Raw genomic sequence first — 25143 nt, 5'->3', positions numbered from 1 at the left:
TTGCCCATAGGTTGAGAGTCTCCGATGAAGTGAAACAGCACTGATAAAATAATTCCTGACTGGGGGAAAGCCTTCAGTAGTTGGTACTGAACATTCAGGGCTCCTTCAAATCCATTCTCCTAAACTCATGTGGCAAACTAAAACCGCTGTCACTCGGGGGTCTCTTTGGCCATCCGTTAATACCACAGCGACCTTGGGAGAGCTGCCTTTCTGGATGGGCTGCACAGCCATTTATCAAAGGGGGTTTAGTTCTTCAAAAAATGATGATCAAATACAGATCCTAGAGGCACCAGAACTGGATTCAAACAAAAGCGATTGAAAGGGTTTAAGCCCACGTTCACTTGTATTTTCGAGAAAACTTCTCACACACCCCCTTATGCCCTGACTCATTAATCTCCAATTCCCATCCTTCTCATGTCGCTGTGAATGGGAACACTGATAGTGGCTGAAGAGCTACACTAGAACAAGGGAGACCCGCCGAGGGGGGCGCGGGCGTGGCTGGTGGCACGCTTCGCCTAAGTGTGAAGAGCAGCTGACCTTTTTTTTTTCTTTTCTTAAAAATTTATTTATTTATTTTATTAATTACATTTATTCATTTCGTAGGACCTCCCCTATCAGTGGGCTGGGGGAGGGGATCTGGGAGAAGAAGAGGCAGGGGAAGGGGGAGGGGACGCAGGAGGGGGCTAAGGCTGGGATATGGGCCGGGAGTAAGGCTACACTGTGCCGACTAACTGGCACCAAGATATAACAACTCCTTTCTAAAAACGGCCTTGAGCCACGTCTAAGAAAGTATCCCTTCCCCTTCCATCACTTCACTTGGTTTGCTGTTTTGTGTGCAGCCTAGGGATCCCACTTTCATGTTTGTTCCCCAACAAAGGGATTTCGTAAGGCTTGGTTATCTCGCTCAGTGTCTTGCTCAGTTTCTTCTGTCTTTGCTTCATAATTTTGATGAAGCGGATTTTCTCGTTTTCCTCGTCATCTCTCTGTTTCTGGTCCTTGATCTCTGCTTCTGCCCGCATTCGCCACTCCATATCTCTTTGCCACTGCGACAGAAATAATTATTCATTTGCATATTGTTTTCCATGAACAATTACATGTCAAGATAGCTTTTCAAATGCACACCGCTCGATGCCACTCCTCTTACTGTGTGCAGAGGTGCCCCTCAGCTGTCTTACGCTCTAGCATATTTGAAGAATGCACAGACACCCCACAGAAACTGAACTTCATCTTAAAAGAAGGATTTGTTTCTACAGCGCAGGGTATTTTGTCTTGCTCAATACTGATATTTCCATGACAGCGTACATAATAAAATGAAAGATAGAGCCGAAGCAAAACAAACAAACAGAAAAAGAGCACAGAGAATTCATATTAAAGGGTGCAATCTTGTATTATCCCTAATAAGGCTGAATTATCCCCTAAGAATGGTTCATTTCCAATTATCCCCTGAAATGGTTCATTTCACAAGTAACAGTCATGCCACTCGTGGCTGTTGCAGACCAGTGTGTGTGGGGTGGTGAGAGCTAGAACCGCGTCATCAGTGTTGGAGCTAACGATGAGAAAGGACAAAATGCTAATGCCCTCTCCTCACATGGTTGGCGGAGGGGGTGGCTACCGGGAGCAGTGAGCCCTGGACCATTCAGCGTGGACTCGCCCCAGGCTTGATGTGCTGGGGACCCCTGAGTCCTGCCTGTGACAGTCTTTCTTCACCCTCAGTTCAACACCCACCGCAGGCCGCTGGGCCTCACTGACAAGGATACAATTGTGCAGGATGTTGAAGTACTCACAGGAGTAAACATTAAAACTAACACATCAGCTATCACAAACGCTTATACTAGACGGCCTGTTTACATTTTACTGATACAAGAAATAAGGTACTACGGTGTTTGAGATGTTATTGGAACATCGTTATTACATATTCGGTTTCTCAGGAAATAATTTATTAGATGAAATACACAGGAAACTGTGAGAAAACATCCATAATATTCAGGCACTGTTATACCCAGTTCGAGAGCCCCCAAAAGATCTACAGGAATCGACTCCGTTGCAAAACACATGAGGGTCTTTTTATTGTAAATTACAAGCTGCAGCTTGGGCCCACACAGCCCCACCGCCGAAGCGGTGGGAGCTGAGCGCGTGTGCCCAGGTTAGTTGGGTGATTTATAGATTCTGGTCCCTCCCAGCATACCCAAGGCAGGGGCAATTCCTGCCTGGCAAGCATCTATTGGTCAAAATGCTACATTTTGAATCGATTGGCTATAGGAAGGTTCCCAGGCCATTAATGACCAGGTGTCCCTCCCTAGGGGGATGGGCCAGTTTCCTAGCAGCCGTACGTCTAGTGGGTGGGGAAAGAATGCAGCGAGGTAGCTCTCCCCTCAGGGCATTACTAACTACTTTACTGCACCTAGGCACCTACTCTAGGTTTTAACGATAGTTGTCACTTTGGTCTCTCAGGCACAACCTGAAGTTCACTTAGTTTACAAATTTGGAATATTCAATAGCAACAGACACATGTTTTTTTTTGTTTTGTTTTGTTTTTGTTTTCTCATATGTTAAGTCTTACGGTTTATTTTTGGCCCTTTAAATTTTGGGGGGCTGTCTCACACAATTATACCACAAATTTTAGTCATGGTTACATGGACCCTACTCCTGTCCTTTCCCCAGCTGAACCCCTTCTTCTCAGCAACTGCTCCCCACCCTGACCTTCATGTCTACTTTCTGTGTGTGGACCACCAAGTTTAATCAGTTTCTTGCCCAAACACGGGTCAGGGCTTATTTAGTAGAGCAAGGGCAATGAATTAGGGTTTATCCCACTGAAGAGAAGGACGCCCAGCCCCAATAACAATCAATGGCCAACAGTCCCTCAAGGGCATGTGAGGACTTGTACAGTATACTCTCCCACACACAATGAAATGTGGAGGTGCCCAGTCTCATGGAAGTGCCTAATCTCGGGTAAGCCTTATGGAGGCAACCAGGGCAACATGAGTTCCATGGCTGTGACATGACCAAAAGACAGTTTTTAGCTCTGTATCTCCTGATCCTCATTCTTTTTTTTTAAAGTTCTTATATTGTTTTTACTTAAAAGAGAATTACATTACATGCCCCCTCCCTTTATCCCTCCAGCCCTCTAGGTCACCTTTCCTCAAACCCCTCCCATGTCTCCATCCCACTCTCAACTCTTTTTATTTTATTATTATGGCATACACATATGCTTGTGTGTATATGCGTGTGCAAAAAAATAGATATAAGCATGGCACGCTGATCCTGTTGTTTGTAGCTGTATGGCTTCAAGGGTGACCGCTTTGCATTGGGTAACCAGCACTGGATGAGGCTGAATTCCCTTCCCCGAGCAGTCTTTAGCTGCCTGTAGTTCTTTATCTCAGGGGGAGGAACCCCACAACTTATTCTCCTTTCATGTCAGCATTTCCGTTACATCGCCATTGTTCTGGTCCTTCTTATGCCGTCATTTCTAGGAGAGACTGTTTCATGGGAGACTTGCTGAGATTATGGCTCTTATGACCTTCCAGCGTCCAAAGATATGGGCGCTGTGATGTAGCTATATCTGTCAGGGCTGAGCTACCTACAATCTGCTAATCTCTGCATGCCCCATCATCGTCTACAATGTTCCCTGAACTTTGAAGGGGCGATATACTTGTCCCATTTGTACCTGAACACTCGATCACTATTTTAGGCAGTTATGGTCTACTTTATTAACCACTGCCAGTGTAGTAAGGAGGTTGGGTACAGCACTGAAATATGTATATAATCATGAGTACTTCATGTGCACTTAGCAAAACAGTAATATGAGGTTTTCCCGAGGGTCTATGACCTGCCCGGCCACTGGCTCCTAACCAGGTTGATAGTAGCAGAAATGTATCCCTTCGCATGAGACAGGCCTCAGTTCCGATAAGAAAATGATTGGTGGTTCACAAAACCACCATACCACTAATACAGTAGCTCATTGGATTCACCGTAGGATAAACTGTCAATGACTCTTCTCTCCAAATACGGCATGGAGCACTGTCTATCACTATCAAGTCTAGTCGGGAGGAAGGAAAATTCCAGAAAAGTTGCCACTTGATTTCTGTATGTCCAATGACCAAAGGGTGTGGTGTCTTCACCATCCGTTCATCTACTGATGGGCATCTAAGCTGATACCATTTCCTGGCTACTGTGACCAGAGAAGCAATAAACATGGAAGTGAAGAAATGTGTGTTGTGAGTTATGGAGTCCCTTAGCTACATGCCTAAGACTGGTAGAATTTTTCTGGTGGCTAACGATGGGGGACATATTTTACAATATTTATTAGTCATTTGTATTTCTTCATTGGCAAACTATCTGTTCCTTAAGCTAGTTTTTAAACAGGTTACTTATTTAGTTGATATCTAGATTTTAAGCTCTTTCCATATTCTAGAGTCTTATTTTCTGTCAGGTGTGTCAGGTTTAGAGATTCTCCCATTTTGTCGGCTTCCTTTGCAGTATAGACGCTTCCTAATGTCATGAATTTTCATTTGTTGGTTGTTAGCCTTATTTTCTGACTGAGGTCCATTTGAAAAGCCTACTCGTATCTTTAAGTGAACTCCCTAGATTACCTTCTGGTAATTTCAGATCTAACACTGAGGTCTTGGATCCTTTTGGAAATAACTGATCCAAGTACTATATTTGAATAGGCATGAAAAAATGGGCACCTTTGTTTTGTCCTTGTCATTAGTGGGACTGCTTCAAGTTTTTCTCCATTTAAGTATGCTTTTGGCTCCAGGTGGGTCATATGGAGCCGTTACTTAGTGGAGATGTCTGCCCTCTCCAGAGCTTTTATTATGAAAAGATGTAGGGTTTTGTCAAAGATTGGTCCTAATTTTTCTTTGAAGATCTGGTTGAACTGAAGCCATTTAGACCTCAGGGTTTTTTTGTTTTGTTTTGTTTTGTTTTGTTTTGTTTTGTTTTGTTTTTAAGTTGAGATTTATTTAAGTACTGGTTCCATTTTTATATTTGTTGTAGATCTTCTTGTATTATTTATTTCATCTTCATTTAATTTTGATATGTCATACCTATCAGGAAATTCATCTGGATTTTGTAGGTCAGTGGAATATAAAATTTTAAGGTATTTCTTTGTGATTTTTCTGGCTTTCATTGTTATAATGTCTCCCTTTCATCTCTAATTTTACTAATCTGGATCCTTTATTTGGGTTGATTTAGCTGAGATTTTTGCTTACCTTCTCAAAAACCCAAACTTTTGATTTTTGTTTTGTTTTGGTTTTGGTTTTGTTTTGTTTTTTTCATCTATTTCACTAATTTCTGTCCTGATCTTTGTTATTTATCCCCATCTAGTGATTTGGATTTGATTTCTTCTTGGTTTTCCAGCCTTAAGGTACACCATTAGGTCACTAGTTTCAGATTCTCCTTCCTCCATACCTGAGCTTTAAGGACTTCTCTCTTAGTACTGCTTTTATGGGTGTTACTGTTGTGTATTCATTTTTACACAATTCCAGAACTTGTTAAAATTTACTTTTTATTTCTTCATAAATCAGTAGTGTATTATTTACTCTGCATAAGTCTGTGTAGGTTCCATTGTTTCTTTTGTTGCTGAGTTGTAGTTAAAGTCTTAATACTCTGTGATTACACAGAATTTAAGGAATTACTTCAATTTTCCCATATCTCTTGAGATTTGTTTTGTGTCCTAATATGAGACTTAATTTAGACAAACTTTCACACATGTAGAGAAGCATGTGTATTTTGTAGTGTCTTGGTAGAATGCTCTGTAGTTGTCTGCGGAGTCCTTTTGAAGTAGAGTGTCATTTGATTCCATTGTCCCTCTGCTGAATTTTCCAGTGGTGACAGTGAGGTATTACAATCTCTGAATTTTACTGTGTTGTGATTTATGTCTCTAAGGTCAACTTGGGATCTATGGTGCCATTTAATGCCAGTGTTTCTCTGTTGAACTTCCTAATGGAGAGATGGGGATAGTCAAGTCCCCAACTACTTGATTTGTAATTAACCTGTGAGTGAAGATCTGGTTGTGCTGTTTTATAAAACCAGTTAAGCCTGTCTTTAGCGCGTATATATTTAGAACTATCATATCCTCTTGATTGATTTTTCCACATTTATCAGTCCAAAGTGACTCTACCTCTTCTGATTAGATTTTGTTTGAAGTCTATTTTGTCAAATATTAGGATAATAATTTCTGTTTTCATTTTGGTCCTGGTTGTTTGGAAGATCTCTTCATCTTTTCACCCTAAGTCAGTGCCCATCATAGAATCCACAAAAGTAAGGAACCTGGTTCTAATCCAGGTTCTAGTCTGCATTATTTGATAGAATAAATACTATTTAGAGTTTAAATAATAATTTTAAATAATACATGTGTGTTGATCATTTCATTTTGTTGTCTTTGTCGTTTTCATTGTTTTCTTTTTTAAAATGAGGTTTTATTAAATGGGTTTTTTTTCAATTTACAGATGTATCTATTTTTAGCACTAGGTAATGTTTGACAACTTCAATGCATTTCTTGGTGGTTTTCTAGAATTGAATTTCTAAGGAGGGATAAGGCACAAATCCAACACAATGGTAAACATTTAAATTCTTTCTCTGTAATATGAGCTTTCTAATGCACAAGTTTGGAGGAAGAATTAAAGGCTTCAGCATATGTTATATGACAGACATTTCCTGGGGAGACATAGCACAGACAGACAGATGAAAGATGATAGATATTTACCCTAAAAAGAAAACTGACAGCAGACCAAAGGATAGATACCAATACAGTTCAACTTGGAGAACCAATGAGCAGTCCAGGGGTTAATGACAGGAATGTGGTAAAGAGTTCATATAGGAGCAGAAGGGACTCAAGACAGCTACACCACAAAAGTCCACCCCAGGTTGGGATGCAGCTCATAAATGCCCAAAACTTGGAGCACATCGCACACCTCCAGGCAACAGAAGAGGCTGGAAAGCGTCCTTTCCTGATGACTCAGTGGGCCTGAGCCGCATCCAACATGACTGGTCGACTGGTCTATGCGTCTTCATCCAGGGATTTCTCTCTGGTGGCTGGTCTTTCTGAGAGTAACTCAGCATTCTTTTCCTTTGGTGTACTCTTCACAAGGGAAGTACCTGGTAAGTCTGCTCAGATTCAGGGACTTCCTGGAGCCATTTTTTGGTGCTAATTTACTGTCTTAATCGGCTTCCCCTCATGATGGAATATTTCAGTCTACAGGAAATTGCTATACAAGAGTACATTCTTTAGGCTTCCCCATTTTGCCTTCGAAATGAATTTTTGAGGTTGAAAAGTAAAATGCTTTAATGGAAGATTTTCCCACATTGTCACATATTTAGGTTTTTTCCAATATAAACTCTTGATGTTCTCTAAGATTTCAACACTTTGAAAGGATTTCATAGGTTTCTCATGTTCATAATGATAGTCTAGAGTGTAGCCTACCATGGTCTGTAAGGACAGAGCTCTGGATAAAGCATATGGCACATCATTTACTATGGAAAATTTTCTCCCCAGCACATTTTTCTGATGGTTTTTTTAAGACCTGAGTGCAGGTAAAGGATTTGTCACATTTACTAAAATATCTGGTTTTACTCCTGTATGAATTCTCTGATGTGCACTAATTTTGTGGACATTGTAAAGCATTTGTCACAATAACCACAGTGGTAAAGTTTTTCCCCAGTATGAATCCTCTAATGTAGATTACGATCTGAGGAGCTGGTGAAGGATTTGTCACATTCATGACATTTGTAAGATCTACCTCCAGTATGGGTTCTCTAATAATTTTTAAGGTCTGACGAATAACAAAATGAGTTACCACATTCTTTACAGGCTTCTCTACAGTGTCAGCTTTCTAATGTGGTTTAGGACTTGAGTAACTGGTTAAGGGTGTGTCATTACACCTTGCATTTGTAAGACTTTCTCCAGTACGAATTTTAAAGATAGATTTTTAAGGTGATAATGTGCTATGGAAGTTAACGCATTCTTTACATTTCCACGTTTTCTCTGCTCCGTGAACGATCTAATGTACCTGTTTGTCTGTACAGTCAAAACACTTACTGTGTTCTTTAAATGTATGCTCTTTATCTCCAGGGTGGACTCTCAGGCTTTGACTCATGCGGGAACAGAAATGTTCCCCACAGTCGTTACATTGCTTCTCCTCTGGTATACCTACTTTTCTTTCTCTTTTGGCTTGATGGTACAACAGAAGCATCCCCAAGTTACTGCTTGGGCACTTGTCCTTTTCTGTCATATCACCTGTGTTACAAGGTGTACATTGGGAGGATACATGAATCACTTTGCCAAGCTCATTACATTAATAAGACTTCCCTTAGACAGTCATGGGCTGCTGGATATTACGTTATGTTTATCACCCGTGAGATGGTTCTCTGGGAGTCATTCTCTGGAGAAGCAGCCATTTCTCCCTGTTGTTCTCCTCTAGTATTCTGTTTCAGGAACAATGATGGGACCTCTGTAGTATAGATGGGAGAGCAGCATTCTCAAGAGCAGCAACAAGGAAACTGATCACAGCCCTGGTCTGGTTCCTGCCACCTGTTTCCCAGCCCTGCAGCTCCTCTGACTGGAAGGTTCCAGTGCCAAGAAGTTGTGGCTCTGCAGCTGACCAGTTTCATTCCTAAGCCCCAACACCACCACCACCACCATGCTGCTCCTGGAGGTACCTCAGAGAAAGGCCTTTTGTTGTTTTCTTCACGCCCTTTTGTTTAACCACTGTCTTGGCTTTATTTGTTTTATTTTTGTAGCCTCCTGGGTTATGTTTATTTTTTTCTCTTCAATCTTAAATACCCCTTCTATTATTCTCTGTAGAGCTAGCATGGTGAGCATAAATTCCTTCAGTGTCTTGTTGTCATGGTAAGTTTTTGGTTCTCCTTCAGTTATGAATATAAGGTGGAATTAACAGTTGTAATCTTAATAGAATTTGACATACATCTTCCAATATATCCTGGTTGTTAAGGCTCCGACTGAATAGGCAGCGGTTAATCTCGTGGCCTCCCTTTATGCACAATTTGGCATTTCTCTTTTGCAATGTCAATAAGCAGTTCTGTATATTTAGTGTCAGAACTATGATATGACACTGGGAGTCTTGCCTCTAACGCTAACTTGGAGAAGAAGCCATTTCTCTGAGCCTCCTGTATGTGGATGGGTATCTTCTAGATTTGAGAGAATTTCTTCTATGATTTTGTTGAAAATATTTTCTATTCTTTTAGCATGTAGTTATGCTCCTTCTGTGAGGATAACACATAAATTTTTGTCTTCTTGTGGTGATCCAAAGGTCTTGTAAGCTCCATTTATACACTTTAAAAATTCTATTAATAATCTTTACCTCTCCGGCTTGGGTTTAAGCCCTGAAATTCTGTCATCCACATGATTCATTCTATCATTGAGGCTTCCCCCTAAATGTCTTATTTGAACTGTTGTCTTCACTTCAATCGTTATTTTCGTTTGGTTTATCTTAAGTGGCCCTATCTTTACTGAGTTTTTTCCCTCTAAAATTGACTGGCCTTATTTATTACAGCTGTTTGTATTCTCTTGGAATACATTTATATCACCTTCAAGTTGTTTTTTTAAAACATATTTATTGTTCTTTTCCAGTCTTTAGAATTTCAGCTGGTTGTCTTCATTGAGGACCATTGCTATGAGACTGTTATGTACTGGAGAAGACGAGTGACCTTGTTTTTGCTTGTGTTTTTGGTTCTGTTCTTCATTTTTCTGGTGTTTTTATTCTGGAACCTGCCACCTGGGGTTACATCAGTGGACAGCATTTATTGTTGTTGCTGTTGTCATTGTTGCTTAATTTGGAAGGCTTTTCTAGTTTTGGTGAAGAAGCGTGCAGGTTTTAGGAGACAGATGACATTTTGTTCATATAGTTAGTTGTTTATATTACTGGGCTCTATCCTCAGCCTTGCTGCACGTTGGGCACTATCTGATACAACAGTTGCAACTGTTGTATCCATCAAAACCCACCATGAAAATGAAGTATCAGCTAACTACAAAGCAGTCATTCCTTAAGTACTTGTTATGGGGCGTAAAGAGACACCAATACCATTGTATATACTAGTATATTGATTATTTAAGGGTATGATTATAGATAAGTAAGAGAAGGAATAAATCATGGTGGATTTATTTGTTTCTATATGTGAAGTAGAGGAAGGGAGCTAGAAGCAAAGAGGAAGGAATGCTAGAAGCAAAGAAAAGGATGTGTTGGAATCTTCATTAAAAGTGCAATGAAAAGACAATGGTAAGGTTATGTATTCAATATAAAAACGGTATCTCTCAGAAGACTGGATCGAAGATATTATAAACTGGATAAGCCTATGTTCTTTGAGAATGGTAAATAAAGAGAAAGAGAGAGGCATGAACAATGAGGGACTTGAGTGGACTTTGAAGGTTGACCTTGAGTAATATATAAGTAATGAAGAGCCTAGAGGGCTGGGCTGAGAATTGGAATGAGGCTTGATTCCCAGATGACTTCCTGTCATACTAGCAGAACTTGGACTTGGTGTGGAAGTGTAGGTGAGCTCCATAACCAGAAATGGTGAAACAAAGTTGGGGCCAAAGTACAGGATGCTACTGTAATTTCGAAAGTGATGATTAACTTTCTTTTTTAATTTCATTTAAAGCAGTTTATAAGAAATCTTGTTTTTAAAATTATAATATATGTAACATTTCTTCTTTCCCTTTCATCCTTCTAAACCTTCCCATTTACCCCTCCCCACTTTCTTGTAAACTTATGACCTCTTTTTTACTAATTGTCATTGCACGCGTATATTTATAAGTGTACGTGTATCTATCAAGATGTATAGATAGATATTTATTCCTAACTATAACCTGTTCAGTCCAAATGATGTAACTTGCATGTGTATTTTCAAGGCTGACCGTTTGGCACTGGACAACCAATTGGTGCACCTCTTCATTTCCCAACTTTCCTTGGCTGTCTATAATTCTTTGTGTAGAGTTGAAGCCTTGTGGGTTTTTCCCATCCAGTTTCCCATGTCTGTTGGTGTCATCTTTGCTCAGCTCACATCTGGACAGTCATGTTGGTCAGACTTTATGGGTTCTCATGTTACCAGAAGATGCAGTCTCACAGCAAACTCCCTGGTCCTCTGGTTTTTGCATTCCTGGCCCTGATTTCAAACTATTCCCTAAGCCATAGGAACAAGAGGCTTTTTGTTTGTTTGTTTGTTTGTTTGTTTGTTTGTTTGTTTTTGTAGATGTATCCATTGGGACATGGTTCCATAAGTCTGCATTTTGATTGGCTATGGTTTTCTGTGGTGGTCTGAGTTGCAAAGAGTTTTCTTGGTAAGGGGCGAGTACTATCCTTATCTGTGGGAATAAGGACAAAAGTTTACAGATGTTTGTTAGGGATCATGCTGGTTTAGTAAATTACAAGTTGTGGATTCTCCTTTGATAACCACGGCTTCACTAGTGCTGAGTAGTTAGGTAGGTTTCCAGTACAAGATCTTGTTTCTCTTATTAAGCAAGTCTTAAGTCCAGTTAAAGATCTGTTGGTTACTGCCAAGGTAGGCATGTCACTACTGCATTGTTAACGTAGGAATCTTGGTTGCCTCCCTCTAGAAGCTTGCATGATGTCTTCTGATACCATGAAGGCTCGTCCTCGGGGAGGAGGAATTCAGATCAGTTCCAGGTCATAGTATGACTGTTTCTGAAGTGCATGCTGTCTTCATCACTTATCTTCCCCTTCTCATGAGGAACCAAGGTAACAGCAGTAGGCTGTATGTTTGGGGAATCTTTTGGACAGCCCTATCTAACAAAGGGGGCTACTGATGGCTGGTATTGGGATTTTGTTAGATGGTCTTTGGATCTTGGAGGGAGCACTGTCAGCCTAGATGAGAAAAGTTCATTAAAATTGTATATGTATATTTATGTGCAGAATTGTGTGTAGTGTTTGGGGTGTTTTTAAGGAAATGGTTAATAGTATGATTTCTTGTAACTTTTTCAAACATCCTTTTTTTATTATTGACCTCCTTCCCTCTCCTCCCCCTTCTCTAACCAGTCTCCCCCTTTGTCATTTCTTCATCCAATTCCTCATATCTTGTTATTCTCCTTTATCTTCCTCCCACCTTCTTTTGTATTTATCCCTTTTCCCTCCCGAAAGAGCTCCCTTTTCTTATTACCCATATGTGATGATTAACTCTTTAACACTTGCCACTAAAATAAGATTTTAAAAGAAAAAATCCTCCCAAATAGTATGTGTAAACATATCAACATACATGAAAGCAGTTAATAGATTATCATATTATTATGGTCCAGAAAACAGTTTTTGGTCCCTTTTTCCATTCTTCAGACTTGGCATGGTAACAATCCATAATATCAAAGTCCTTTTCATTAGCCTCCCAACCATAAATATAATGCCAGTTTGTTTTAGCTGCCCATGACTATTTCAACTGGATTGATGCAGTATATTGTTTTGGTTCTTGCCTGCCGTTATTATTATCATTGTGCTTCCTAGAAGCTGATGGGAAATGGAAACACGACTTGCTACTTGACTCATCCTATTCATTCAGTATAGTCATCATGCTACGGATTACTGGCAATGCACAAAGCAACTGGACTCATTCTGAGTAAAAAGCTAACCCCCTGTTCCTTGCGTGTTACAGCTGCTCAGCAAAATAAGTTGGACATGAGGGGAATGCTGTGCCTGTAGCTACAGTGTATGTTTCTATTTCTTCTCAACATTGCAGGTCCTCCATGCTTACAGTTCTGCTTAATGACTCTAACCTAAGCAGTAAAATCAGCTGTGAGTCCATGAGAGGGAAGGTAAAGCAACGAGATCTGGAGATTTCGTTGTGTGCATAGACTCAGTGTTCTGCTCCCTTTAAAAGTGGGCTGGAGAGATGGCTCAGTGGTTAAGAGCACTGTCTGATCTTCTAGATGTCCTGAGTTCAATTCCCAGCAACCACATGGTGGTTCACAACCATCTCTACTGGGGTCTGATACCTTCTTCTGGCATGCAGTTGTACACTCTGTTAGAGTATTCACAAACAAATAAACAAGTTCCAGAGAGTAACTGAATTGCAATCCATACTTCAACGTTCCGGGCTGCTGCGATGATTGAATTAACTAATGTCAGAGATATTTTCAAAGTGTGAAGTGTAAGGACAGATACCTATGATAGTATGTGTAAGAAAGCTTTAATATTATACCCAAAGACTCTTCCAAAGCCTTTCCCAAATTTAAAACTACACACTATTAGCAGTACATCAGCAGTAGTAGGTGGTACATCAAACAATTTGGATTTAATACTCTTTCCAACCTTTTTCCAGAGAGGGCTATTTCATACTTATTCCACTATAAGACAAGCAGGCCCACAGCAGTGATTTCTTAGATAATGCTTATAGCTTTGGAAAAAGCAAAAGGTGATGACTCATAGAAGCCATCTCCCAGACTTTTCTTTCATTCAAACTATTATCTTCTTCTGTCTTGTTAGCCTTAAAGACCCCAAAGTCATTTAACTTTTGTATACATATATGTGTGTGTACATTATATAATAAAATCTATATAGTTATTTATATAAGCACATTATCTATGTATAATGTTGGCAAGCTGTTACATTATGTAATGCATCTCATATCATTTTGTTGAAGTGATTAAAAATACAGATGTTGAAATTTAGGAATTAGCAGAAGGTTATGAGAAGACTAATATACATTACTTGAACAGCAAAATCATTGTTAGTCTACAGAAGAACACTAGTATGCCTCTAATAACTTTGCATCACAAAAATCAATCCGTTCCTAAAACCTAACGTATATAGCTATTATCAGAGTGCATGTGATAAATAACTACTTATCACATGCTATGTGATAAATAACTATTTATTTATAGTTATTTATAAATAACTATGTGCTATGTGATAGTTAAGTGCTATGTGATAAATAACTATTCAATGTGATTAGTAATTGAAATAATGTCTTATTTTTAAAGAAATCAGTAGTTAAGTAGAATGAAATATAATCTAGAACATAACTAAAATCTGATAGAACATATTGACCTACTGGCAATAAAGTAACAAAAATAATTTAAATGTATATTGTATTCTATAGATTCCGTGTGGTAGTTGATAAGAATATAGAAAATAACATCTGTTCTGCTTCAGCCCTGTTGCTTTAGAAATGTAGAAATAAAATGATTCATGTTAGGCAAGAAAGTTGCAGCACAATAAAGCAAAATGGATTAAAGTGTTTTATGTGAATCTTTTTCTATCACCGTGGCTTGTTTAACTCTTTGTCTACTATGTACAAAGTGGATAAAGGTCCTCCTTAACTGTTAAGGTAAGGAATGATCAGTGAAAAGAGAGCAAAAAAATTTTTGTGCTAAGCCGGGTGCCATGGCACACACCTGTAATCACAGCACTCAGGGAGACAGAGGCAGGTGGATCTCTGTGAGTTCTAGGCCAGCCTGGTCTACAAAGCAAGTCCAGGACAGCCAAGGTTACCACAGAGAAACCCTGTCTTGAAAAGACAACCCCTCCCCCCAAAAAAGATTTTTGTTCTACACTGTAGAAGCACCTGGTGTCCACGACCTGATACCAGGCTGTGTTGTGAGGCACTGGAACTAATGCAGGAAACAGGACTTAGTCTTTCACAAATTACCCTGCCTCGGTTAAGACATAAGGCGGGGCATCCCACTGTGTAAGCACCACGCTGCTTCATAGTCAGGCTTGCAATGGACGATCATGAATTGTCTCTTGAACATCACACCCATGAAGTCTCATCAACATGGCTGCCTAAACAAGATCTAAACCAGAATGACACCGCTAGACATGCTGACATGAAAGGGAGAAATACCGAGGGGCTTCAACTCTAAACAAATAAAACAAAAAACTTCGGGTTATTAACAAAGGCTAAGATTGGGACAAATAGTCTTCCCCAGGGAAGAGACCCAAAATTGTGTATCTAATACCAAATGTTTAGTCCTGAGATCATGTTCATACACTTAATATTATACAAACTGAGCAGGTTGTATTTATATACTTAAAAATATATTTGTATGTATGTATGTACGTATCCACATATGTCAACGATTAAATAAATACCGACTATGAATTTAAAGGAGAATATGGAAAAGATTGGAGGGAGGTGAGGAAGAGGGAAAGTAATGTAAATATATTTCATTTTTTAATTAAAAAGAAAGAAAATCTTACAAGACGATCAATGACTTCTCCCAATCTCTTCTCCGCCTTGGTGAAGAAATCTGGATATGGAATCATGGGAAGATCTAATACAGAATGATGCTCCCTTCGAAAAAGAAACACACAAAAAAACACATCCAGCATTAGATTTAGGAACTGTGCTTCACTAAGATTCATTTAAGTCGTAATTTATTATTAAGCATCTTGATACTGCTCTACTATCTGAAAGTGCTTGCTCTGACTATATTACTGGCACATGAGCTTTTAGTTTGTCAAAGTCAGTTTGGACTACCAAAACTTAAATTTTTTGAGGGTAAGATATGACATGTAGAATGAAAACTCGAAAATAAAAAAAAAAAAAAGGTAATCGTCTTGTGGCAGAAGCAAACTCTACAGCAGATACACAGCACATGAGATGTGAGCACACAAAGGGTGGAACATCAATGCCTTCCATGGGGAAGTGACCATAAGTCAGTGTATCACTGTGGTACGTTAGCAAAAGCTTGCAGATTTGCTGCTATTCTGAAGCTGGCCCCCAATTAAGGCAGACTTAGAGCCAAATTACACCCCTAATAATTCTACTGTTTCGGCTACCATGACAGAAGAGTGCATAGGGAAAAATATGTAAAGAAATGAAACGGTGGAAGGGGGGGGTTGAGTGAGAAAAGAGAGTTGTAAAGAAAGAGGCTTAGAGAAGGGGCAAAGGAGCAAAACTCTGGAGAAATTTCAATATCCTAAAAGGCAGTCAGACTAATGTATCATTTGGAGTACTTCACATTACTTTTCTCATGCTTGTTGCCTATGTCATTCTAGCGCGTTCTGCACTCTTAATTTCCACTGTCCCCTGCAGAACCACAGGTGACATTCTAGCCTACAGTGATGCTCTTTAGATCTCTGCCTCCCTTCACCACAGTGCCCACTTCCCTGTGAACCACCATCATCTCTCCTCTGGACTCAATCCTCTTCTTTGGAATTTGTTGCTCTGGGTGGTGGTTTGAATGAGAACAGCCCCGGGGGCTTATTTGGTCGAACACTTGGTCCCCAGTTGGTGGACCCCAACTGGGTCTACCAGTTGTTCAAAATAGATCAGGAGCTGTGCCCTAGTCGGCAGAGCTATGTCACTGGAGGTGGGCTTTAAGGCTTCAAAAACCCATGCATGCCCGTCCCGGTTAGCTCTTTCTCCGTCTAGTGTTGTGACGCAAGTTGTTACATAAATGAAGCTGCAATCCACAGCACCAGAGAGGTTATGTATAGGGGAAGGGACGGGGTGGGGGGACGTGGATCTCCCTGGGAGGGGGGCATAGAATAGATTCCATGGGTGAACTGCAGGCAGTTAGTGGATTAAAACAGGAGGATCAGGTGGGGAGGGAGAAGGGAAAATAGGCCGAGGAAGGAAATGAGGAGACAGCTAGACTTGAGGGCCATTTGAGGGCTGATATGGAAACTAAAATATGTGAAGTCGATTCTAATAAAGTCTGCAAATAATGATGGACATGGAGTCCCAACTGGCCCAAACAAAGCTTCCAGGACCAGGACTGGGTTTCCTTCATTTGATGAAACGTATTGGCTAAAGAGGTCCCGTGGACAATCCCAAACAACCCAGACTGTTGTCAAGATCATAGGTTGCCCTCTCCACAAACTGAGCGCAAGGCTGCATTAAAAGACAGCTGACAGCAGTGCGACCCAGCTCAAGAGGTTTCGGGGATAACAAAATTAGCCACTGAGCAGAGACCATTCTCGTGACACTATGGCAGAGAGCATGACTGCTTTTTCCCTGTCATGAGAATATGTCTGGGGCTCAGTTCATAAGTTCTGGACTAATTTTGTTGGCAGAGAAGATTTCAAGACACCTAACTAAGCAACATCTGTTGCTTAGTTATTAGTAACCATTCTTACACAGATCTACAATGAAAAAGAGCAACCGGTGCAAAAAATAAATATTTAATTTTTTATTAAAAATTTTTATTATCACTTATTATAATTTATTCAATTTGTATCCCAGCTGTGGCCCCCTCCTCACCCAACCCCACCCTCTTTCCCTCTTCTCCCTCTGTGCCTCTCCCCTAGTCCACTGAGAGGGGAGGTCTTCCTCCCCTTCTATTTAACCCTAGCCTATCAGATCTCATCAGGACTGGCTGCATTGTCTTCCTCTGTGGCCTGATAAGGCTGCACCCCCCAAGGGAAGGTGATCAGAGAGCCTGTCACTGAGTTCATGCCAGAGGAAGCCTCTGCTCCCCTTACTAGGATACTGAGTCTATGGGCTACATCTGAGCCAGGATTTTAGGTTCTCTCCATGCATTGTCCTTGGTTGGGGTATCAGTTTTTGCAGGGCCCCCAGGGCTCAGGGTTTTTGGGGTTGTTTTGTTTTGTTTTGTTTTGTTTGCTCTGTTGGTCTCCTTGTGGAGCTCCTGTCCCCTCCAGGTCTTTCCATCTCCCCCTTCTTTCATAAGATTCCCTGCACTCTCCCCAAAGTTTGGCCATTAGTCTCAGCCTCTGCTTCGATACCTCGATCAGTAGAGTCTTTCAGAGACTGGCTGTGGTAAGCTCCTGTCTTGTTCCCTGTCTTCTCCTGCTTCTAATGTCTATTGCGTCTGTCTTTCTGAAGGAGGACTGAGCATCTTCCCTAGGGTCTTCCTTGTTGTTTAGCTTCTTTAGGAGTATAGAGTTTAGTATGTTTATCCTATATTATATGGCTAATAGCCACTAATGAGTGAGTTTATACCATGTGTGTCTTTCTGTTTCTCAGATACCTCACTCCAGATGATCTTTTCTAGTTCCCACCATTTGCCTGCAAATTTCACGATTTCCTTGTGTTTAATAGCTGCGTAGTATTCCAGTGTATGAATGCACAACAATTTCTGTATCCATTCCTCAACTGAGGGCCATCTAGGTTGTTTCCAGCTTCTGGCTATTACAAATAGAGCTGCTGTGAACATGGTTGAGCAAATGTCCTTGAACAGTTTGAAGAGAAAAAGAGCAAATTTCACACTGGAGCCATGTCTTGTGCTCAAAGAATTGAAAGTTTAAAGAAAGGTCTGATGGGGAATGGAATAAAGGGAGTAGAGCCCTGAGGGCAAGACCTCACCCAGCTCATCTTCCAGCTTGAAAAGAGGAAAAGTCTAAAGACTCAGTTTAGGAAAGCAACCAATCAAAGCTTATGCAAATGTACTTCAAGGGGAGGACCCGATTCTACTCCAAACAGGCAGTAGAAGTTGGCAGCATCGGCCTTGTAGTTCCAGCTGTCGAGTCACATCTTGAAGGATACGGTGGTAAAGGGTTGTGGAATCTCCCCCTCTGGTGAAGGAAAGCTGCAGTGTGTGAAGGGGAGTTCCCTGCATAGAGGCTCCGGGAGGCCACTGTGTGAAACTGTGAAGATGAGGCCTGGATTGTGCTGGAGACCTCAAAGTGTCGGAGAGGCCAGAGACCTGGGATACCTGGCAAAAGACCGAAAGACGGGGCTTGGGACCGGCCCAAGACTGAGAACTGTTGTATTTGGTGACGCTGCAAGCAGGGAACCGCATAAACCTTTTGATGTCTGACACAGAACTATAGGATTTGAAGTTTTCCCTGCTGGGTTCCAGTTTTGATTTGGTCCAGTATTTTATCACTATTCTCCCTTTTTTTTTTTTCCTTTTGGAATGATAATATATATTCTGAACCAGTATGTTGAAAGTATGTAGCTGACTTTAATTTTGTTTGTATTTTAAAGTGGTCACAGGTAGAAGATTGCCTGGAATCAAAGAAGAGACGCTGGACTTTCCAATTGCTCACCATCCCCCCATTAAGGGATCCTGACGTGCGCTGTGTGTTTGTGATAGTAGTTCCCTGTGATTCCCAGTTGTCTTATTTCCGTAGCTTCATGGATCTCTAGTTCACAGGTTCACTCGCAATTGCTTCAGAATCCTTGTTCCCTCCTTGTTGTTTGTTTGTATACGTTGCCAGTTGTTTTCCTAAGCTCTTCTTCTGGTCTTCCATGTTGATTAGGTCAATCCCTTTAGTTCAAGCTCAGTGCCCCAGGGCTTGATCCTTCGGAGACCCTTGCTTCATTACACTTTCCTCAGTTGTGACTTTACATGTATCACGAGCTCGTGTGAACTTAGTGTTTTTCGGAGTAGCTCCCCAAACCAAGGAGATTTCTGTCTGTTTTCTTTCCAGTCTCAAGCGCCTAAGACAGTATCAGTAAACACACGATGTCTGTATGTCTGCTGAATGATTGATGAACATGTGAAATCTTTAAGATACTTCAACCATCTGTATTTCCTAAGCCAGCAGTAGGAGTCTCTCTCCTAAACGCTCAGGATCCAGTGCCAAAAGAGAATCACAGTCTCAGGGTCAGGCTGCAAAGTGAGGCAGATATCTGGTTCAAAGGCAGCAACCCGGCACTGGGAACGTGGCGCCGTCTCGCCTGGTAATCTTGAGAAGCAGTGCCCTCTCCTCTCGCCGCTCTATTAAAACATTAAAGAGAAGGGGGACTCTGAAAGCAGAGGACAGGCAGGGGCTGACACCTGGGTTAACTACATTCCCTCCACAAAAGCCAGGCCTTTCCAAAGTTCAAAGATATGCTAAGTACTCAGAGAAGTAAGAGAGAATCCTAAAAATTGTTTAAAGGTTAAAAATGTTTAAGTAAGTTGTCTCAAATTCCCTCTTACATAATATATAACATTTTAAGTGCAAATTATATAATGCTAAAGAGAAATTTTAGAAGGAAAACTTAATTATTTTTCTCTATATACATATATATATGGTTTTTAGTTATATCTGTTGACTCATTTGCACCAAAAAAAAAAAAACAAAAAAAAAACCCACATGGATTACAATATGAGAACAAAGGAAACCTTTAGTAAAATAATACAAATAGCTAAGCACATGATTTGTTTCTGTCATATAGCATTGCTGTATCCCTAATATGGAAAAATAATACTTTCCACCTCAAGGAGGTGAGGCATGCGCCAACTACTTTACAGGTATCCATCGTCACAGCATTGCATTTGTCCTTATCAGCGTCATGTAAAGGAGGAAGTCATGGCTCCTAGCTCGCGTGGCAATTGTGATGGTCTGTAAGGAGATGAGGAATTCCGGTATTTTCTAGTAAGGGAGAGGGAGAGAGTCTCTTGCTGTGAGTCACTGCCTCATGCCCTGCAGTGTAGGCAGTCAGTCCTTCAAGAGCTCCTGCAGCGGGGGGGGGGGGGGGGGGGGGTGGGGTGGTACTTAAGCTCTCTTAGCTTCGGAGGGTTTGGCTATACTTGCTGTCCCCTGGCTGAGGAAATAGATTATCCGACTGTGTGGCCACTTCCTTCTGTGTCTCCATGTTTCTTCCATTCTGGTTCACAACGGCAGCTCTTTCAAGCGCATAGGAATACTGTCCTTGGATTTAAGAGCCACGTGACCAAAATAACTCTAATGTTGACTCAGTCTAACTAAACTTTAGGTCTTTTAGGCTACAGGCTCTTAACCTCCATTCTCTTAAAGTATTCGCCTTAGAAAGTCATTAATTGTAAATTCTTTCAGCCCTTTGAAATGTAGATCTCATCAGAGCCTCTCGATAATTTTACAACCCAGGATGCCTTTCTTAGTGAGCTGGAGTTATTCCACTAAGTATAACTGGCAATGAAGCTAGCCTCCATCCACCAATCTCTGTGGGGAAGCAGTCTGGGAGCCACTGCTAAGTTACAATTACACAGTCGTCCAATCACATTCTCCTCCAGCACTTTCTCATGAGCTTAAAAACCATCCTGCTCTTTGCTTCAAGTAACCTGAGGTCAAGCCCTTCATCCTGTTTAGTGTTCTTGAGTAGAATTCCACCTGCCTGTTAATATATCCAGCACAGTTTTTCTTTGATGGAGCTGCCTAACCCAGGATGATATGATGATCCTCAGACCCTCCTATTAATTGCATTTGGAAAGACTTCTTTGGTTTCCAAGCCAAGTCACATTCACAGGGACTAGATAGTCCTGTTTGGGAGCATCTTTTGGAGAATTCAGTTTGGTACACCACAAACTGCAAAATACTGGCACAACAATCAGGGGGAATACAAAAGGGTTATGTGGAGAGGAGTACGGAGACCTGGTGTGGATGGACCCTAAAATCGAGTAGGATGAAGTGTATTCTCTTAGTCATTAAACCAATACTCCTCGCAAAGAGGGTGTTGTCATAAGGATTGATAAAAAGACAATAAAAGGAAACATTAGACACTGTCATGTTCACATGCAGGTAAACACAAGCAGACAGCTAAAGGACTCTGGGAAACTGATGTAAAGTGGTATGAGACAGTTTTTGAGTTACAGATAGAAGATGGATTATGTATGGTTGTCAACAGGCCTGTTGAGGTGGATGGAAAGACCCATTTGTGGCTTACTCCGTTTCATTCTTATTTCGAGGATGAGAAATATACATGGACGCTCTCCAAAAGGTGTGAGAGATGACAGTTCCTTATGCAATGCTCTTCTTCAAGCCCTGGAAGTTACTCCTGAGAGACAGTTCTGTCAGGACACAGGGGCAGGTGGCATGCACAGATCAAGGCCTCTGTGACCCTGTATCACAGCTTGACATAAGATTCAAAAACATTGTGGTGTTTCTATGTCACTATAAAACTGAGGCCTAAAGGTGGTACTTATTACAAAAGTCAAAGATTATTTAATAAAATTGTGTAAAAAGTATTAATGGCCCATGGATGCAGCCAGAACAAGAACCGCCAAAACTTCTGAGAAAGTAACCATTGGAAAAAAGCAATATTTTACAAGCCTTGCACCTCCACAGGGGATTTACACAACTGTTTTATGGAGCAAAAGGAAAAAACAAAAACAAAAAACTGAAGAAAAGGAGTTTTATTTAGAAAGAAGTTAGTAGAAACTTGGAAACCTCAAAGGATTGGTGACACAAAATTAGACTTCAGAGCTGTCAACAGCCCAGAATTGAGGAACAGAGCATTAAAAAGTGAGGGCTGCATTCCTAGCCAGGCTTGCCCTCAAGGGGTTTGCTTAATACTTAAACAGAGAAAGGTCTGAGGCCTACCTAAAGCTGTGGACAAGCCAAGGTCAGCTCTTAGAACATTTAGAGTAGCACAGGGTGAAAACTTTGAAGTTCTGAACCTGCAAACTTAAAGACACCTTTTGTAAATATTTCAGTCTCTCATTTGGGTCTCTGAAATCACACACACACACACACACACACACATAAACATATATATGTATATATTTTTTTAAATCTATCTTCATTTAATATGTGTGGGTATTTTTCCTGTACCACATGTGTGTGGTGCTGAGGCCAGATGAGGGCACTGGATCCTCTAGAACTGGGGTTACAGCCAGTTGTCAACCATGTTGATGCTGGGAATCTAACCGGTGTCCTCTGCAAGAGCAACAAATGCTCCCAAATGCTGAGCCATCTCTCCAACCCATTCGCTCATAATTTTTCATAAACAAATTTCACCATTCTTTTTTTAAAACGTACTTAGAAAACCCATAATGAAATTGTAGACACAGGCTTCTAAATAGCCATGACAGCCACGCTGAGGATAGACACAGCGGTCGGCAGAACAGCTTGTCTGTCTAGCTGGGATAAGGTGCTTGGTTTATTTGCCTGCCACCACTGGGGCGGGGGTAGAAAAAAAAAGACAGAAAAAGAAAGAAAGAGAAAAGAAAATGATAATAAGCATGTTCAAATAAAAGAGTAAAAAACAGAATTTCACCAGAAAATAGAATCTTACATGGATTATAGTCTAAAAACCTACATAAGCTAGAATTGAAAGAGTTAACACATGAAATGTAAAGTTTATCAAGATAATAACTACAAGAAGAAAAGGATATTAGATATGTCTGGGTCAAGTAAGGACCCGTACAAAACTCAAGGGAAGAGAAGACACACACAAGTGAATGGTCAAAGCAGCTCTCTTACCATAATGGAAAACTGGAAATAATCCAGATTTTACCAAAAGTATAAAGGCTAAAAACAGCAGTCTATTTATATATTCTAATGCTTTAGAGCATAAATTTTAATTTTAGACATAATAAACAAATAAGTCATATAAAATATGAAAGTATAAAAGGTAAAACATATATAAGAGAAGACAGTATAATTTTAATTAAAAATGTTCAAACAAGTAAAAATAAATAATGCAGTTTTAAGAATGCAAAGAGTTGAAGAAAATAATTCTGTAAAAAAAAAGGAAAGAATAAGATAAAATGTATGATAGTTTTACCTTTTGCAATGAAGAGAGAGCCAACCAATTGCAGAGAGATACATAGTTTCAGTTTTAGTAACGTTCATTGCTTCATCTGGAGCATAGGGATTTGGTTTTATTATGCTATTATTTTTACCTAGTGGTATTATTAAATTTGCATGTACATGTATGAAAGCCAAGTAAAAAGTACATTTTCCTGAATAATCAAAATGAGATACAAAATTATGTTTGTATAGGTGATTGGATGGATATGGAACCTAAGGTTTTAAGATGTGAAATACAGCTAAATCAAAACTGAAGTCTGCTGCTGGTGCTTGTCACTTGTACCTGGATAGTTCCACAATAAATTACATCATCTGCTACCGCTCAGACCAGCTTTCCCCGAAACGTAGTGGTATTTTCCTAGGACGCTTGCAAACCCTGTATGTTCTCACCGGACAGTGTGACTTCTCCACACAACCACGGTGGAACCATCTGAAAGCATACCCAGGCTTTCCAACAGTACTTGTTTTAGGATCCTTGGGCTCTCAGAAAATTCCCTGCACTCTGCCCAACAGTTGGCCATAAGTCTCAGCATCTGCTTTGATACCCTGCAGGGTAGAGCCAGCCTTTCAGAGGCCCTCTGTGGCAGGCTTCTGTCCTGTTTCCTGTTTTCTCCTTCTTCTGATGTCCTTCCTCTTTGCCTTTCTGAATGGGGCTTGAGCATTTTAGCCAGAGTCCTCCTTCTTGATTACTTTCTTTAGGTGTACAGATTTTAGTAGGGTTATCCTATATTATATGTCTAATATCAACTTATGAGTGCGTATATACCCTATGTGTCTTTCTGCTTCTGGGATACCTCACTCAGGATGATCTTTTTCCAGTTCCCACCATTTACCTGCAAATTTCATGATTTCCTTGTTTTTTGTTTTTATTACTGAGTAGTATTCCATTGTGTAGATGTATCACAATTTCTGTATCCATTCCTCAGCTGAGGGGTATCTGGGTTGTCCAGCTTCTGGTTATTTCAAATAAAGCTGCTACAAACATGGTTGAGCAAATGTCCTTGTTGTGTAGTTGAGAATCTTTTGGATATATGCCTAGGAGTGGTATAGCTGGATCTTGAGGAAGCGCTATTCCTAATTGTCTGAGAAAGCACCAGATTGCTTTCCAGAGTTGTACAAGTCTGCATTCCCACCAGCAATGGAGGAGGGTTCCCCTTTCTCCACAACCTTTCCAGCATGTATTGTCACTTGAGTTTTTGATCTTAGCCATTCTGATGGGTGTAAGGTGATATCTCAGGGTCGTTTTGATTTGCATTTCTCTGATGACTAAGGATGTTGAGCATTTCTTTAAGTGTTTTTTAGCCATTCGATATTATGAAAGAAGTGGGAAATAGTAAGACCTGGAGACGACAGAAGCTCCACAAGGAGAGCAACAGAACCAAAAAAATATGGGCACAGGGGTCTATTCTGAGACTTGATACTCCAACCAAGGACCATGCATGGAGATAACCTAGAACCCCTGCACAGATGTAGCCCATAGCAGTTCAGTGTCCAAGTGGGTTCCATAGTAATGAGAACAGGGATTGTCTCTGACATGAACTGATTGGCCTGCTCTCACCTCCCCCTGAGGGGGAAGCAGCCTTTCCAGGCCACAGAAGAAGACAATGCAGCCAGTCCTGATGAGATCTGATAGGCTAGGGTCAGAGGGAAGGAGAGGAGGTCCTCTCCTATCAGTGGACTTGGGGAGGGGCATGTGTGGAGAAGGGGGAGAGAGGGTGGGATTGGGAAGGAAGGAAGGAAGGAAGGAAGGAAGGAAGGAAGGAAGGAAGGA

At 40.7% G+C, this 25143-nt stretch overlaps 1 protein-coding gene across 1 annotated transcript in view; it reads right to left on the bottom strand.

Annotated features, from left to right (window-relative positions):
- Positions 1-598: 598 nt before the first annotated feature.
- Tmem232 (transmembrane protein 232) overlaps positions 599-25143 on the bottom strand; it is a 208078-nt gene continuing 183533 nt past the window's right edge. The window contains exons 12-13 of the mRNA XM_055628376.1: positions 15162-15255; positions 599-1043 (exon numbers count right to left, since the gene is read on the bottom strand). Coding sequence (XP_055484351.1) covers positions 813-1043; positions 15162-15255 — 325 coding nt within the window. The 3' untranslated portion in view covers positions 599-812. The remainder of the gene's footprint in view (positions 1044-15161; positions 15256-25143) is intronic.

Source organism: Psammomys obesus, unplaced genomic scaffold, assembly GCF_907164565.1.
Source record: "Psammomys obesus unplaced genomic scaffold, mPsaObe1.curated_primary_1811, whole genome shotgun sequence".
In the NCBI taxonomy this organism is placed as follows: Eukaryota; Metazoa; Chordata; class Mammalia; order Rodentia; family Muridae; genus Psammomys; species Psammomys obesus.
The sequence above is the reverse complement of the archived record's forward strand: the minus strand, read 5'-3'. Positions and strand labels throughout refer to the sequence as shown.